We start from the raw sequence: 14,867 nt of genomic DNA, 5'->3' as shown, positions 1-14,867 counted from the left end.
TGCCTGATCTCTCTGCTTTCCTGTCATGGCAATTCTGCCTGTCTCTCCTCTGTTCTTCTTGTCTGGGATCCTAAAAGTCCCACCTTTTTCATCCTGCCCAGCCATTGGCCATTGGCTCTTTACTGATCATCAAAACCAACTAAGGACAGGGACCTCGGTGTCTGGACATGCAGATTCCCGTGATTTGGGGAGCCAAATTAAGACAACAACAAAAGGGGGGCTCTCATGTATTAGAAACTCCATCTTGACAAGCGGCTTTAGTTTAGTTCTCCGAGTGGCTTCTCCCTCCACATGGTAGTTCACCTTAGGGCTTTTCGGCCTCTGTAAGCACAGTAGCCTAGATGCTCTTCTAGCACGGCCACAGCATTTCAAAGGAAAGAAAGAAGAAACTTCCAGGCTTCTTATAGACCAGGTCAGCAGGCTCTGCACTCCCTCTGCTCTATTCTGTCCATCAAAGCAAGTCTCAGGACGTGTCTAGAAAATTCTGTTCTTTAAAAAAAATTTTAATTGTGTGTGTGTGTGTGTGTGTTTGTGTGTGTGTGTGTGTGTGTGTGTGTGTGTGTGCTATGTGCGTGCAGATACCTCTGGAGTCCAGGAGAGGCTGTTGAATTCCCTGGAGCTGGAACTTAAGGCAGTTGTGAGTGGCCCAGTATGGGTGCTGGGAAGCCAGCTCAAGGTCTCAAGAGTGACAAGGATGCTCTTAACACTGAGCCGCACCTCCAGCTCCACTCTCTCCCTTCTTTTGAACTACATTCTAACTCTGAAAAATAAAGTGCAGGAAAGAGAGGGGAGGCTCTGTGAGTTTTTCTTCATTACCCCCAACCCCTTGCACCTGCCACACTGTCCTCTGCTCATAGGCTGGGAATCCATGCTTGTCTGGTCCTAGATTTCTTTTTCAAGTCTTCATTCACTTGTTTTATACCTGGAACTTCAGTTTAGAACTTTTATTTGGTTCATTATCTTTTTGCTGCTTTGGTGGTAAAATTCAGGGCCTGGTGAATAAACATTTATTTATTTATTTATTTATTTATTTATTTATTTATTTATTTATAATTTTTGAGACAGGATCTTACTATGTGTACCCTGGGCTGGCCTGAAACTCATTACGTAGACCAGCTTGGCCTCAAATGCACACAGATTCACCTGCCTCTGCCTCCTGAGTCCTGGGTTTAAAGGTGTGTAACATTGTGTTTGGGTTCTTTGATTCACTTAGTTCTCTCTGTCTCTCGGTCTCTGTCTCTCTCTCTCTCTGTGTATGTGTATATGTGTGTGTGTGTATGTGTGTGTGTATATGTATGTATGTATGTATGTATGTGTATCTGTGTGTATGCACGTGCGTGTGTGTGTGTGTGTGTGCCTGCTTGTGTGTGTTTGTATGTGTATGTATGCTTTGAGTGTGTGTGCTTGTATGTGTTTGTATGTGTATATATGTTTTGAGTGTGTGTGTGTTTGTGTGTGCTTTGTGTGTGTGTGTGTGAGTGTGTTGTGTGTGTGTTTGGTAGTGCTGCACATTTTACCCAGATCCTTATGTAAAAGCTCTACCACTGGATGGCATTCCCCAACCCTACAGTTGGTTTTGTTTGAGACGGAGTCTCATTTCACAGTGCAGGCTAGCCTAAAACTCCTGCCTCACACATGCTGACTTACAAGTGTATACCAGCATGCCTGGCTTTGTGGTCCAATATTTATAGCAATGTTTACATTTTAAAATTATTTATTTTTATCTATGTGTTGACACTTTGGCTGCATGTATATGTATGAGTCACTGTGAGCCTGGAGCCCCTGGACACCAGAAGACAGTGTTGAATCCCCTGGACTGGAGTTAGTTATGGTAGACCACTGCGTGGGAGCTGGGACTCCAACACAGCTCCTCTAGCAGCATAGCCAGTGCTCTTAACTGTGAGCCATCTCTTCCTCTCTAGCCTTTTAATGGTGTGTGTGTGTGTGTGTGTGTGTGTGGTGTGTGTGTGTATGTGCGTGTGTGCATGTGTGTGCGTGTGTGTGCGCGCGCACACGTGTGTGTGTGTACGTGTGTATATGTGTGTGTGTATATGTGTGTGTATATGTGTGTGTGTGTGTGTGTGTGTGTGTGTGTGTGTGTGTGTGTGTGCTGGGCATTGAAATAAGGAGTCCCATTTTGTTGTGGGTCAGGGAATTAGGAGTGTTTTTTTGTTTTTAATCTCAGAACACACTGGCAAGTATTTATTGAACATATCCTCTGCTCTCAGTGTTTTTGGCATGAAGAATTTCTATGGAAAACCTGTAAGGAGAAAAGTAAAATTACAATGCAGTCACAAGCAAGTGCATGCATTTACTTGGCTTGGCAGACAGCGTGAAGCCAGGCCACCACAATGTCCTGTTCTCTGTTCTTCTCCCTTCCTTTTACATTTTGGGATGGGTCTCAAGACGTCGATGAGTGTGAAGATTCTGGCCTGTGCAGACGTGGAGGTCGGTGTATCAATACTCCTGGGAGCTTTGAATGCTACTGCATGGAAGGGTATGTGGCAAAGAACGGGTCTGAGCCTTTCCACCCACACGCGGATGCCACATCGTGCACAGGTAGGTGTCTGCCAGGGAAGGAGCGCCTGGAGGCGAGATGCAATATCTTCTCACGCTCTGACGTTCACAGGCCCGCACGGGAGGTGTGAGTCTGCATTACCTCCACATGTTTTTGTGAAGTAAAATAAAAGACCCGATCAAGATAGATAAAGGTGTGTTTTAAAAAAGCTAAGCAAGCCGGGCAGTGGTGGCGCATGCCTTAATTTGAGGCCAGCCTGGTCTACAGATTGAATTCCAGGACATCTGGGGTTACACAGTGAAAGAAATTCTGTGTGTGTGTGTGTGTGTGTGTGTGTGTGTGTGTGTGTGTGTGTGTGAACACTAAACATGAGGGGTTAGATATTTTGGTATTAAGTGTTGCCTGTTAGGTCTGGTAAGTACCCAGCATCTCCAGAGCGACTCTGGAAGTTAAGAAAGTGCATCTCATTTAAAGTAGTTTGCGGTCAGATTTGCACTTCACTGGACAAGGCATCTCTTTAGTGAGCATGAGTCAGAGCTGATGGCTAAATCCTGTTTTGTGCGTGTGTAGAGGCTGTTGTGTGTGGAGTGCCAGAAGCACGATAAAGACAACATTGGGGAGTGCTCAGAGACACTGGGGAAATGACTCTAACACAGGGCCTGGGGGTCTGAGGCACGGGGTGTGGCTGCAGAGAGTGGCGGGTTCTGAGAACTTGCATTTATAAAGTAAAGAATGTGGCATGGTGTCGTGTTCAGAAATAGACTGTGGCATCCCTCCCGAAGTTCCTGGGGCCTACATCGTGGGAAGCTACAGCTCCACACTGGGCGGCCAGGCCCATTACAGCTGCAAAGAAGGGTTTCTCAGCATCTCGGGAGATAGAGTTTCACGATGCACAGCCCTGGGCGCGTGGGAACCTCCAGAGTTACTCTGCCAAGGTGGGTTTTTAAAAGCCTCAACTTTCTGCTTATAGTGTCCCCAGGCTGCTTTTTTCGGTTTCCCTTTGGGATAGTAAATGCGTTCAGTAAATCTAATATGTCGGATTTGTTTCTGGCAGGGTTTTGTTTCTCTTGTGTTTTTCAGTGTCTGTATCTTAGTGTCTGCAAACAACGACCCCATCTTCTGTTCCGCATTTATAAAATTTTCCTATTACAGGATCTGGGCTAGTGTTTCCAGAATGAAAACCTGAGCAATGGTGTTAACGTTGAATTTTTTATTTAAAAAAAAACTTATTTCTGATTTGTATGGAAATGATTTTGACATTTTGACAGGAATTTAGCTTTTTTTAAAAAAATGTAAATTTATATATATATATATATATATATTTTTTTTTTGGTTCTTTTTTTCAGAGCTGGGGACCGAACCCAGGGCCTTGTGCTTCCTAGGCAAGCGCTCTACCACTGAGCTAAATCCCCAACCCCATTTATCTATATTTATTTATGTGTGTATGTGTATGTATACGTGTGTGTGTGTGTATGTGTGTGCGCACACACACATTGCACAATGTGTGTGTAGAGGTCAGAGGACACCTTGATGGAGTCAGTTTTCTTCTTCCCTCATGTGAGGCCCAGGGATCCAGCTGAGGTCATCAGGCTTGGCAGTGAGTGCCCTTTACCCCCGTGTGCCCTTTAACCCCTGAGCCATACCACTGGCTGTTATCTCAGCCCTTTGATGTGTGGATACCGACCTATTTAAGTGTTGCATGTAGCACCGTGTGCCACGTACATTCTAAGCAAGTTCCCTGAAACTGACCCACTTCATCTTTAGACGAACCCTGCGTGTAGACACTCCCGTGAGAAGGCTGCGGTCTTCCAGGCATCCATGTTAAATTGTTTAAGGCTGCACACTCAGGGACAGAACTGGAATTAGAAGCCGGAGGTGCCCGTCTGAGGCTGGGTTTTCAGTCACTCTGCTGGTTGCTTTCTTGTTTACTATCATGGTTATTTTGTACTTTTTAATTTCGCCTCTCCAGTGATTTCCAGTTCAGCAGTTCCCGGGTTTCCTAATAATCTTAAGGACATGTCCATCCATGTTTGTTTCTAGTTTCTTTTTTAAATCAAACATTACTTATTTCTTATTCCTTTTAAGCATGCTAGGTAACTGTGTATGTTTTGACATTAAGGCGACACTGTCCATTTTCTTTTAGTCACTAATATGAGTTTCACTAATAAAGCTCCGGATAATGATCAGTGTCATTAGGATGAGTTATTTTTGAGTCTTTGTCTTCTTATTATTGTAATCAGCATTGTATTTGCTAAATACTACTTAGAATTCTTCACGGGTACCCAGAGGGATGCCATTTTGTTATATTTAGTATCGATGGTATTCTGAGTTTAAAAATATCAAAGCATTTCCCCCTTGCTCTGTAGGATTTTTAAAGATTTGGGAGATTTCATTTGGAAAACCATCTGGATGTGACACTTTTGGGCATATTTTAGCCCTTGAAGTATTTTTAAAACCCTGATTTTTAAGGATCATCTCTATGGGTAACAACCCTGGGTAATCTTTCCTCATACTTTCTAGATTGAAGGGACTTTCGGCATATATTTAAAAAGTAACCATATCAGCTAATATCGACGGACAATTGACAGACTCTAGAATCATCAAGGAGATAAGATTCTGATTGTATCTGTGAAGGATTTTCCTAGGCTAAGTGACCCACCTTAACTCTGAGGAGGATCATTCCACAGGCTGGGCTCTTGGGTTAAAGGAGAGAACTAACATTCACTGCTCCTTCCTTCCTGGCCGTAGATACAGCATGACTAGCTGCCTCCACCCCCCTACCCCCACCCCCACCTTGCCTTCTACTGTTCTACTGGGATGGACTGTATCCCTTCACACCAGGAGACAAACTCAACCCTCTCTCTTCTTAAGTTGTTTTCCTCAGGTGTTTATCACAACAATAAGAAAAGTGTCTGATACAGCAATAGTGAAAGAAGAAAATCTTAATTTTCATTGAATTTGTGGCATGGCTAAATTAATCTTGATGCTGTTTTGACTTACTGGGGTTTCAAACATGTTCAGATACGTTTTTGTCATTCTCAGAGTTAAGGGACTGGGCAATGGTGACACATGCCTTTAATCCAAGTCTTGAAAAACAAACAAACAAAAGGTTATAAGGGTATATGTTAGTTATTAGATTATCTTTCAGTGGATCAGTTCCCTGTCTTCATCCACCCCTGACATCTATTTTATTCTCCCTCTGAGTGAGATTCACCCATTATTCCTTGGGCCCTCCTGGTTATTTGGCTTCTTTGGGTCTGTGGATTGCAGCATGGTCATCAATCTTTATGACTAATACCCACTTATTAGTGAGTACATATTGTACCATGTCCTTTGGGGTCTGGGTTCCCTCACTCAGGATGATATTTTCTAGTTCCATCCATTTGCCTGCAAAAGTCATGATGCCCTTGTTTTTAATAGCTGAGTAGAATTCCTTTATGTAAATGAACCACATATCTGTATCCATTCTTCAACTGAGGGACATCTAGGTTGTTTCCACCTTCCAGCTATGACAGATAAGGCTGCTGTGAATATAGTGGAGCACATGTCCTTGTGGTATGGTGGAGCATCTTTTGGGTATATGCCCAGGAGCTGTATAGCTGGATCTTGAGGGAGAACTAGTCCCTATTTTCTGAGAAACTGCCAAATTGGTTTCCAGAGTGGTAGTACCAGTTTGCACTCCCACCAGCAATGGAGGAGTGATCCCCTTGCTCCACATCCTCACCAGCATGTGCTAGCCCTTGAGTTTCTTATTTTAGCCATTCAGATGGGTGTTTAAAAAAAAAGAACAGGTAAATTGAGGCTGGACAGATGGCTCAGCAGTTAAGTGCCTGAACTGCTCTTGTGGAGGGCCCAAATTCAGTTCCCAATATCAACGTCGAGTGACTCAGAATAGCCTGCCACTCTGTCTCCAGGGAATCCCACACTACTGTCCCTCATGGGAACTTGTACAAACATACTCCCATACACATAATTAAAAATAATAATACAATAGATATTTTTTAAAAGAATGGGGAAGTGATCTGAATAAATGTTTCTTAAAAGAGTACATGCAGCTGTATGGGCGAGACGTTCACTAGTACTAATCATGAGGGGCATGCAAATCCATTGCTACAATCCTGCCATCTTAGCCCCTCCTCTAAAAGACAAAATATTCCAAATGCAGGGAGGGTAAGGCAGGTGGTGATCTCTTGACAGGAATCTCAATTGGTGTGGCCACTATAGCCACTATAGGAACACTAAGGAGGTTCCTCAAAAACGAAAAATAGAACTACCATATGGGCTACTTGTCCCACTATTGGGCACACACCCAAAGCAAATGCAGTCAGCAAATCAAAACGACACCTGCACACGCATTCCTAATACAGCCACACTCCCACAAGTAGTCAAGACATGATACTGGTGCTCATCAGCAAATGAACAGACAAAGAACGTGTAGTTCAAATATACAGTGGACTATCGCAGTCATAAGGAGAAGCCAATGCTGCCGTTTGTTCCAACATGAGTAGAGTTGGAGGAAGTTGTTAGTGAAATGAGCCAGGCACAGAAAGTCAAGCTCTGTATGATCTCACTTATATGCTGGATCTGAGAAGTTGATCTCAGGTCAGTGAAAGGGCTCAGCAGGTGAAGGAACTACTGCCAAGCCAGACAACCTGAGTTTGACCCCAAGATCCACAAGGTGGAAGGAGAGAACCTACTCCTGCAAGTAGCCCTTCCATGTGGTGTCATCATACACACACACACACACACACACACACACACACACACACACACACACAGACATACACACACACACACACAAATACCACACACACATGCATCCACACACACATACACACACACAAATACCACACACACACATGCACACACACAAACACATACACATGCAAATACACACATGCACACTCACACGCACACACACATGCACACACACAAACACATACACACATACACACATATACACCCACAAATACACATATGCACACACACATGCATACACACACAAACACATACACACACAAATGCACACATGCACACACACATACAAACATACACAAATACACACGTGCACACACACACACACACACCAAACAAACAGACAAACACATTAAAAGCCTTGGCATAAAACACCTTAAGATTAAGCAGAGCATGGGGGTGCACACCTTTAAACCCAGCAGAGGAAGGAGGCCAGCCCAGTCAACATAGAGAGATCCAGGATAGCCAGGGCTATGTAGAAAGACCTTGTCTCAAAGTAAGCAAAACAAAACAAACAAATAAAAAATCTTAAGATGAAAACAACTTAAAGCTTATCTCCTAGAAGTAGAATGCAAAGCACTGGTCACAGGATCAGGAAGTGAACTACAAGTTTCACAGGAACCATCCACCCCGTCCGTTGAAATGGGATTTTTCACTGTTGCTTTTTTTTTGCTCAAAACTTTTATTTCTTTTAAAAAATATATATAGTATTTAATGTTATTCTTTGAATGCAATGCATTAACCATATTCACCTCTCAACTCCTTTTCCTAACTCTTCCTAGACCCTTTCCCTTTCTCCTGTCTCCCCGAAGACCATTGAGGAACCATTTCCAATTCAGACACATAAGGGTCTTTATTACAACACAGTTGCAGCGGGTCAGAAGTGAGAGCCTGGAGTCTAGGGGTGCAGGGTATTACTGTGGTTACTTACAGCAAGCAAGCTTGGGAAATTTCTATATGTGTCAGCAAGTTAATATTGTAAAAACTGCATTTCTGGCTTAATCTGCAGGAACTGAAGATGGGTGGGGGGGGTAGCCACCTGACAAATAGGACGGCTAAGTTATCTCTTCTCTGACAAACACCTGACAAACACCTGACAAACACCTGACAAACACCTGACAAACAGGACCGGCTAAGTTATCTCTTCTCTGACAAACACCTGACAAACACCTGACAAACAGGACAGCTAAGTTATCTCTTCTCTGCAGGATGTCTTAGGATATCCATGTGCACCTTGACCCTGCTATTGGGATGTTTGCTCAAATGGATTTTGTGGTTTTCTTCCTGAAGTTGGAGTTTAGCCCCTGGTCTCACACAAAATGGAGTTTCAAAACAACAACAACAACAACAACAACAACAAAAAAAAACAAAAAACAAAAAACAAAAAAAACCAAGCAAACAAACAAACAAAAAAAACAGAGTAGATTTGGCTTTACACCGTTCCCTTTCTGATCTCGTGTTCTCTTTCTAATCATATGCCACTCAGCCCACCTTGTGTTTCTCATGGACGTGGGTGTGGGTCATTCTCTGGAGAATAGTCAACATACAGGGGACCAGACCCTTAGAGAAAACGGATTCTTTCCTCCTGAGAAGCCGTCAGCTGTCCACAGGTCCTCGGGGCCAGAGCATCAGGAACCTCTCCCTGCTCAATGCTAGAATGTTGACTGGCTTGATCTCATGTCGGTCTTGTGCAGGCAGCCACAACTCTGTTATTTGGGGTCCAGTGGTCCTGACACGTCCAGAAGGCATCGGGCAGCTCCAGTTTTCCTTCTCCCTGCCTCCCCTTCTGCTGTGGCTCCTGAGCCTTGGGATGGGGTATGTGGAATGCATGTCCTTCCATGTCAGCACAAGGCCCCAGCTTCTCACTGCCACCTTCTCTCCCTTGAAGCATTGGCCTTTCTTATATACCTTCCGCCTTCGCTGGGCTCCTGAATCCGGGCCATGTGCCAGATGACACTGTATTTTTAGCCGTGTTCTGAAGCTACAGGAGTTGGGAGTCCCACCAATCATACCCGGGAGCTGTAAAGCTGGCTGCTATGGCGCAGGATGCTTGTGAGGGGGACAGCTGTGTGACAGGCAGTGGCTTTGGGGATAGATGAGGAAATTCCTTTATCAGAGAAGGAATAGTTGCTGGGCAGTGTTTGTCTTCTCCTAGTCCCTGTATCCCCTGGAGTGGGGCCCGAGAGGGAGACCTCCATTCCTTTGGATTTGAAGCAGTAATAGTAAGTGAGGCCTCAGAGCTTCCAATGGCAGATACTCCTGTGGTCCCCTTCCAACTTAGGTGACTGTGTCGAAATGCCTGACACACATTTCCATTAACGCAGTGGAAAAGACAGAATGGCCTGCCTGAACTTCACATACTTTTTTCTTTTAAATTTTTCAGAGAAGATGTAAGCTGTCCAGGGCAGGTTAAAAGAACTTTTATTTTATTTTATTTTATTTTATTTTATTTTAAGTGAGTGATGAACAGAGAGGAGGGAATTGCTTTGACTGGGTGTCCTATTTAGGGTCTCTATTGCTGTGAGGAAAGCAGGCTGGGGAGGAAAGGATTTATTTGGCTTCTGCTTCACATCACTGTTCATCACTGATCAGGACAGGAACTCAAGCAAGGCAGGCACCTGGAGGCAGGAGCTGGCGCAGAGGCCACGGAGGGGTGCTGCGTGCTGGCTTGCTGCTAATGGCTTGCACAGCTTGCTTCTTTATAGACACCAGGACCACCAGCCTAGGGATGGAATCACCCACAATGGGCTGGGACCTCCCCATTAATCACTAAGAAAATGCCCTACAGGCTAGCCTGATCATATGGAGGCATTTTCTCGCTCAAGGGTCCCTCCTCCTAGATGATGGTAGCTTGCTTGTGTCAAGTTGACATAAAGTTAGCTGTATAAAGCATGACACTGTCATCAACAACAACCATCTGGAGACTGGGACTCCTGTTATATGTGCTAGATACTGGGACTGAGAAAGTCTCGACTGAGACTCAAGAGAAGTACACCACCATTGTCCTGTTAGGGACAGAAATGATAATTATGCAGGGGAGAAGGTGGAGTACTGGGGTGAGGGGAGAACAGGGAATGGGGTAGTGCCATGGAGGGTCTGTGCGCTATGTTGAGTGTAGAGACTGCCTCCTCTACAAGGGCCCAGTGAGGAACGGTTAATAGTGTCAGACCAGCTTTGGGGTTGGGGGAGCATCTGTTTTCCGCACGTGTGTGTGTGTGTGTGTGTGTGTGTGTGTGTGTGTGTGAGAGAGAGAGAGAGAGAGAGAGACAGAGAGAGAGAGAGAGACAGAGAGAGAGAGAGAGACAGAGAGAGAGAGAGAGACAGAGAGGTGGGGGGAGCAGGAACGAGTGAGCGAGCCACTCTGGTTTCAATTCCTAGAACTGGGGTGAAAGAGTGGATTTGGGTCAATCACTTTCTTTAAGATGTAGAGAAGCTGGCGGTGTGGTAGTGTGGTAGTCTGTAATCCTGATGGCTGAGGCCAGCTTGGGCTACATAGTGAGACCCTGCCTCCAAACAAAAGACACAGTCCATGCTTGCTCTGCCCTCTGCACATTGCGGGGGTTGGGGGAGGGTGGGAGGAAGCAAAGCAAAACAAAACAAATTCTAAAGTGTAAGTCATATAATTCTCTTTCCCACATAAGACTGTTAAAATGTGTAAATGACCACAGACTTTAGAAAGAAACTCAGCTCCTGACTGTGGCCTCTGAATACACACATGTCCTGATTAGTCTCCTCCATCCTCTCCTGTCTCCTTTCCATCGCTACCAAAGTGAAGCGTTCCCTTACTGGAGCCCAGTCTCCTCTTTTTTTTTTTTTTTTTTTTTTTGGTTCTTTTTTTTTCCGGAGCTGGGGACCGAACCCAGGGCCTTGCGCTTCCTAGGCAAGAGCTCTACCACTGAGCTAAATCCCCAACCCCGCCCAGTCTCCTCTTGACAAGGTCCATAAACGTTTGGAATGGTTCATGCATAAATCAGAACACAGATCAGTGCGTTTACATAACAGGAAGCAGCTTGCCTTTCCCAGTGCGACTGCTTCTGAGTGTCAAGCACTGTGGAAAGAATTGTCTTTGTGGGTTTGAGAGTGGATGATCCTACTGTTACCCAGTCTGGTCTTGAACTCTTGGCCCCAAGACCTCCTGGTGCAGCCTCCTGGGAAGCGGCAACGATTGGCTTGCACCACTGCTCTTGGATTCAGAAAGGATTCTGAGACCACACCCAGGCTTAGCACAGGAAATGCTCTCCTCGACTAATGGTACCCAGGGAGGCAGGAGGATGGAGCGGCAGCGGGCACATTTGGTGTTTCTGGGCTGTGCTCAGATGATGGGAAGTTTAGTTCATTTGGAATATATTTTCTGATATCTTACTGTATACTAATTAAAAAAACATTTCAGTAAGCTATATTGCCTTTCTTCCTTTTAAAGCCATTTTTTTTTTTTTTGGTTCTTTTTTTCGGAGCTGGGGACCGAACCCAGGGCCTTGTGCTTCCTAGGTAAGCGCTCTACCACTGAGCTAAATCCCCAGCCCCTCTTTTAAAGCCATTTTAAAAACATCATCGCTAAGTAGATGCTGTTAAGATATGACTCTATTTTGGATGCTCCTGGATGTGCCAACTGAACTATGACTTTGCTCATGAGACTCATGGCTAAGAGTATGAAACAAGAGCTTTACAGACTGAGAGACCTCTGCCACTTTTGGGACAGCCATGTGCTGGAAGTTCTCTTGTTTCCTTGTATAGTGCTGGAAGTTCTCTTGTTTCCTTGTATAGAGGGGTAAGGTGTGTCTCAGCTATACTTTCCCCCTTTTAACATCCTTTGAAGCTTCGATGAGAGAATGGTAGTACTGGAGGCCTGCCTGCTTCAGAGCTGCTTCTGGATTAGTGTGTGTGTGTGTGTGTGTGTGTGTGTGTGTGTGTGTGGTGCCTTGGTATATATGTGTTCAAATGTTTATGCACGAATGTATTTATTGAGGCTCAAGGTTGATGTTGGGTGACTTCCTTGATTGCCCACCACCTTATATACTGAGACAGGTATCTCAGAGAACCCTGGTTAGCTGGCCCGCTCGGGGATGACTTGGATTGCTTGGGGAGGGGGGCACATCATCCTTACCAGGACTTTTTGTATAGGTTCTGGAGATCCGGACTCTTAAACCACCTTCCTAGCCAGCTTGAGGGCACAGTCTTGTTGGAAACTGAGGCTGGCCTCAAATTCAGAGGTGGCCTTACATATATAGCTAGTTTAAAAGTTCCTGTTTTTCTGCCTTAGCCTTCTAATTGCCTGGGATAGGGGCATGCGCCACTGATTTTATTTTTAACCATGCAGCCCTGGCTGTCCTGGAACTCACTACGTAGATCAGGCTGGCTTTGAACTCTCAGAGATCCTCCTCCTCTGCCCCCTGGGTGCTGGGATTAAGCACCACCATGCCTTGCTAGGTGTGAAATCCTTCAAACTTCTCTTTGCCTCAATTCCTCATTGTCAATATGTAGAGTCTGTTTACAACTGGATCCTAAAATGAGGGCTCTAATGTCCTTTGAGAAGAGAAACATCCGCATACCCGGATGCTCGTGACAGCTCGAAAGTCTTGAAGCTGATCAACACCTCTACAAATAGAAAATCCTGACAAGCCTGCTGATAAACCCCCATCATCAGTCAGGCCTTTACTGCCCTGTCACCTCCCCCGCAGCTTCCGAAGTGTTTCAATTCTAGCTGTTTCCAAACTAAACACTAGTTATTGACAGTAAGTGCCTTTGTGTGAAATGGAAATTTTTCTCCCAAACGAGCTCTCTCGATGAACACGAGCTGGAGAAAATATATTGTTTTGTCAGGGCTAAAGCTGATAGAAGGCATCAGATGACAAAAGACATCAGAAAGTAATTTCTATCTTCCTCCTGCCTTAAGGGCGAGTGGCCTTGTGGGTGCTAATGAGCTCATTAGCTTAGTTAGAGCAGCTAATAGGCTACCAGTGCGTAGAGCTCGTGGCATAGGATAATTCTTCCGTTTTCCTCTGGCAATTACAATAACATCTTCTAAATCCATCTCACCCCCATGCTGAGACATTATATTCCAACCCCCCAACTCAGAGATAAACAATGAGGTGTCCAAACAGCCCCACAGGGAGGATCAACCTACACAAAGCTGAATTCAGAGCATGCTGGGCAGTGTGCAAAACCGTTGGCTACAGATTTGAGCTTCTTTCCTTTGGCCATATTACTTCCACGTGACCGCAACAACCCTAACACCATCCATGGTGTTTGGAACTCGGACACACATTCTGCAAGGGATGTTTAAAAATATGGGATGATGGGCAAGGCCCACAATGTCTAGAGATTGTGTTGGATTATCTGGTTCAAAATATAAGGGTGGTGTAGAGCGTGGGTTCAGACTGTGTCCGTCACGTGGGCCCTTACAAGCCCCACATTCCGCCGCTCTCCAGGTGTCTTGTAAACTTGATTTGATCCTAAGCATGATAGAGCCATTTCTATTTATTGCTGGGTAAAAATGAAAACCAACTTTAATGTGTTTTTTTTTTTTTTCTTTTAGTATGCACACTTGTTTCTGCTCTTTTGTAGAGTTTTCTATGCACTTAGTTTTCTGGGACCTTTTTCACCGGGGAGGGAGCTGGAATCGTTAGAATCTATTATCCATTCTCCTGGGGACTGGCAAGCTACCTGCCATGATTTATAGGCACTCCCGGTCACTTTCTTTGCTTCCTTAGCTTATTATTTATTGATCTCTAAACAGTCTTTGATGAAGCCTTCTATTACCCTGCTGTTTCTAGCATCAACGGCCATTGTTGGGCCAGTGTTTACAATAAACAGCCACCAATGTGGGCGACAAGCGGTGTAGTCGGTTTTGATTAGACGCTGCAAGCTGCCTGTACCTTCCATCAAACTGATTTCCTTCTGGACTATTTTCATGAGTAGGAAGACCATCGTACCTCAATAGAAGACATGATTTCTACTACCAGTGTGGACTCTGAAACTTCCACATTGCTTCCCCCCACCGGGGAGACCTGTTTTGAAGTTGATTATTCAAATAAAACTGTAGACAATGGGAGACGAAGGGAAAATTCCCAGCCATGCTCATAATTAGGTGACCGTATTTCTGATGCGGGTTCGGGCGTCGTTACTTAATAATGTCATTAGCCGGGGAAACATGCGCTTTAATGAACAACCCCATGCATATGCCACACAAATTTGTGTTTTTAAGTCTTTCTTTCCTTTGCATATAAACTGTTCTCATGTTTATTTCCTTGCCGTGGTAAGGGCTGTGGAAGGTTTCAGTGTAGATTTGAATCTTTATTGGCATTGCTGAATTGGTCGTTAGTAGGAATGACCTCAAGCTTGTTGGAGACATTTGTGGCAGGGGAACATGTTCCAGGTAAGACCCAGACCAGGCCCTCGTGTCATGCATTACCCCTGTTTACCTGTTTACTACACCCCCCAAAGCACCCATGACAGATCAAAGAAATGCTCCATCCAAGTCCAGCTTGGTGAAGCAGAATTTTGCTTTGTTTTGTTTTTTTTATTTATTTATTTATTTATTTATTTATTTATTTATTTATTTATTTTTATAGTATTACATATAGGAGCAGTCACA

The 14,867-nt window shown here is 44.6% G+C and overlaps 1 protein-coding gene across 11 annotated transcripts in view; it reads left to right on the top strand.

Annotated features, from left to right (window-relative positions):
- The window catches only part of Susd1 (sushi domain containing 1), a 123,341-nt gene that overhangs the window by 29,192 nt on the left and 79,282 nt on the right, over positions 1-14,867 (top strand). For 8 of the 11 annotated variants that reach the window (NM_001427255.1, XM_006238212.5, XM_039111047.2 and 5 more), the window contains 2 exons: positions 2,407-2,559; positions 3,274-3,453. The exons of 1 other annotated variant lie outside the window; for it this stretch is intronic. In NM_001427255.1, coding sequence (NP_001414184.1) covers positions 2,407-2,559; positions 3,274-3,453 — 333 coding nt within the window. The remainder of the gene's footprint in view (positions 1-2,406; positions 2,560-3,273; positions 3,454-14,867) is intronic. 2 more of the 11 variants (XM_039111046.2, XM_006238213.5) reach the window with 2 other exon arrangements.

Source organism: Rattus norvegicus, chromosome 5 (genome assembly GCF_036323735.1).
Source record: "Rattus norvegicus strain BN/NHsdMcwi chromosome 5, GRCr8, whole genome shotgun sequence".
Lineage (NCBI taxonomy): Eukaryota > Metazoa > Chordata > Mammalia > Rodentia > Muridae > Rattus > Rattus norvegicus.
The sequence above is the reverse complement of the archived record's forward strand: the minus strand, read 5'-3'. Positions and strand labels throughout refer to the sequence as shown.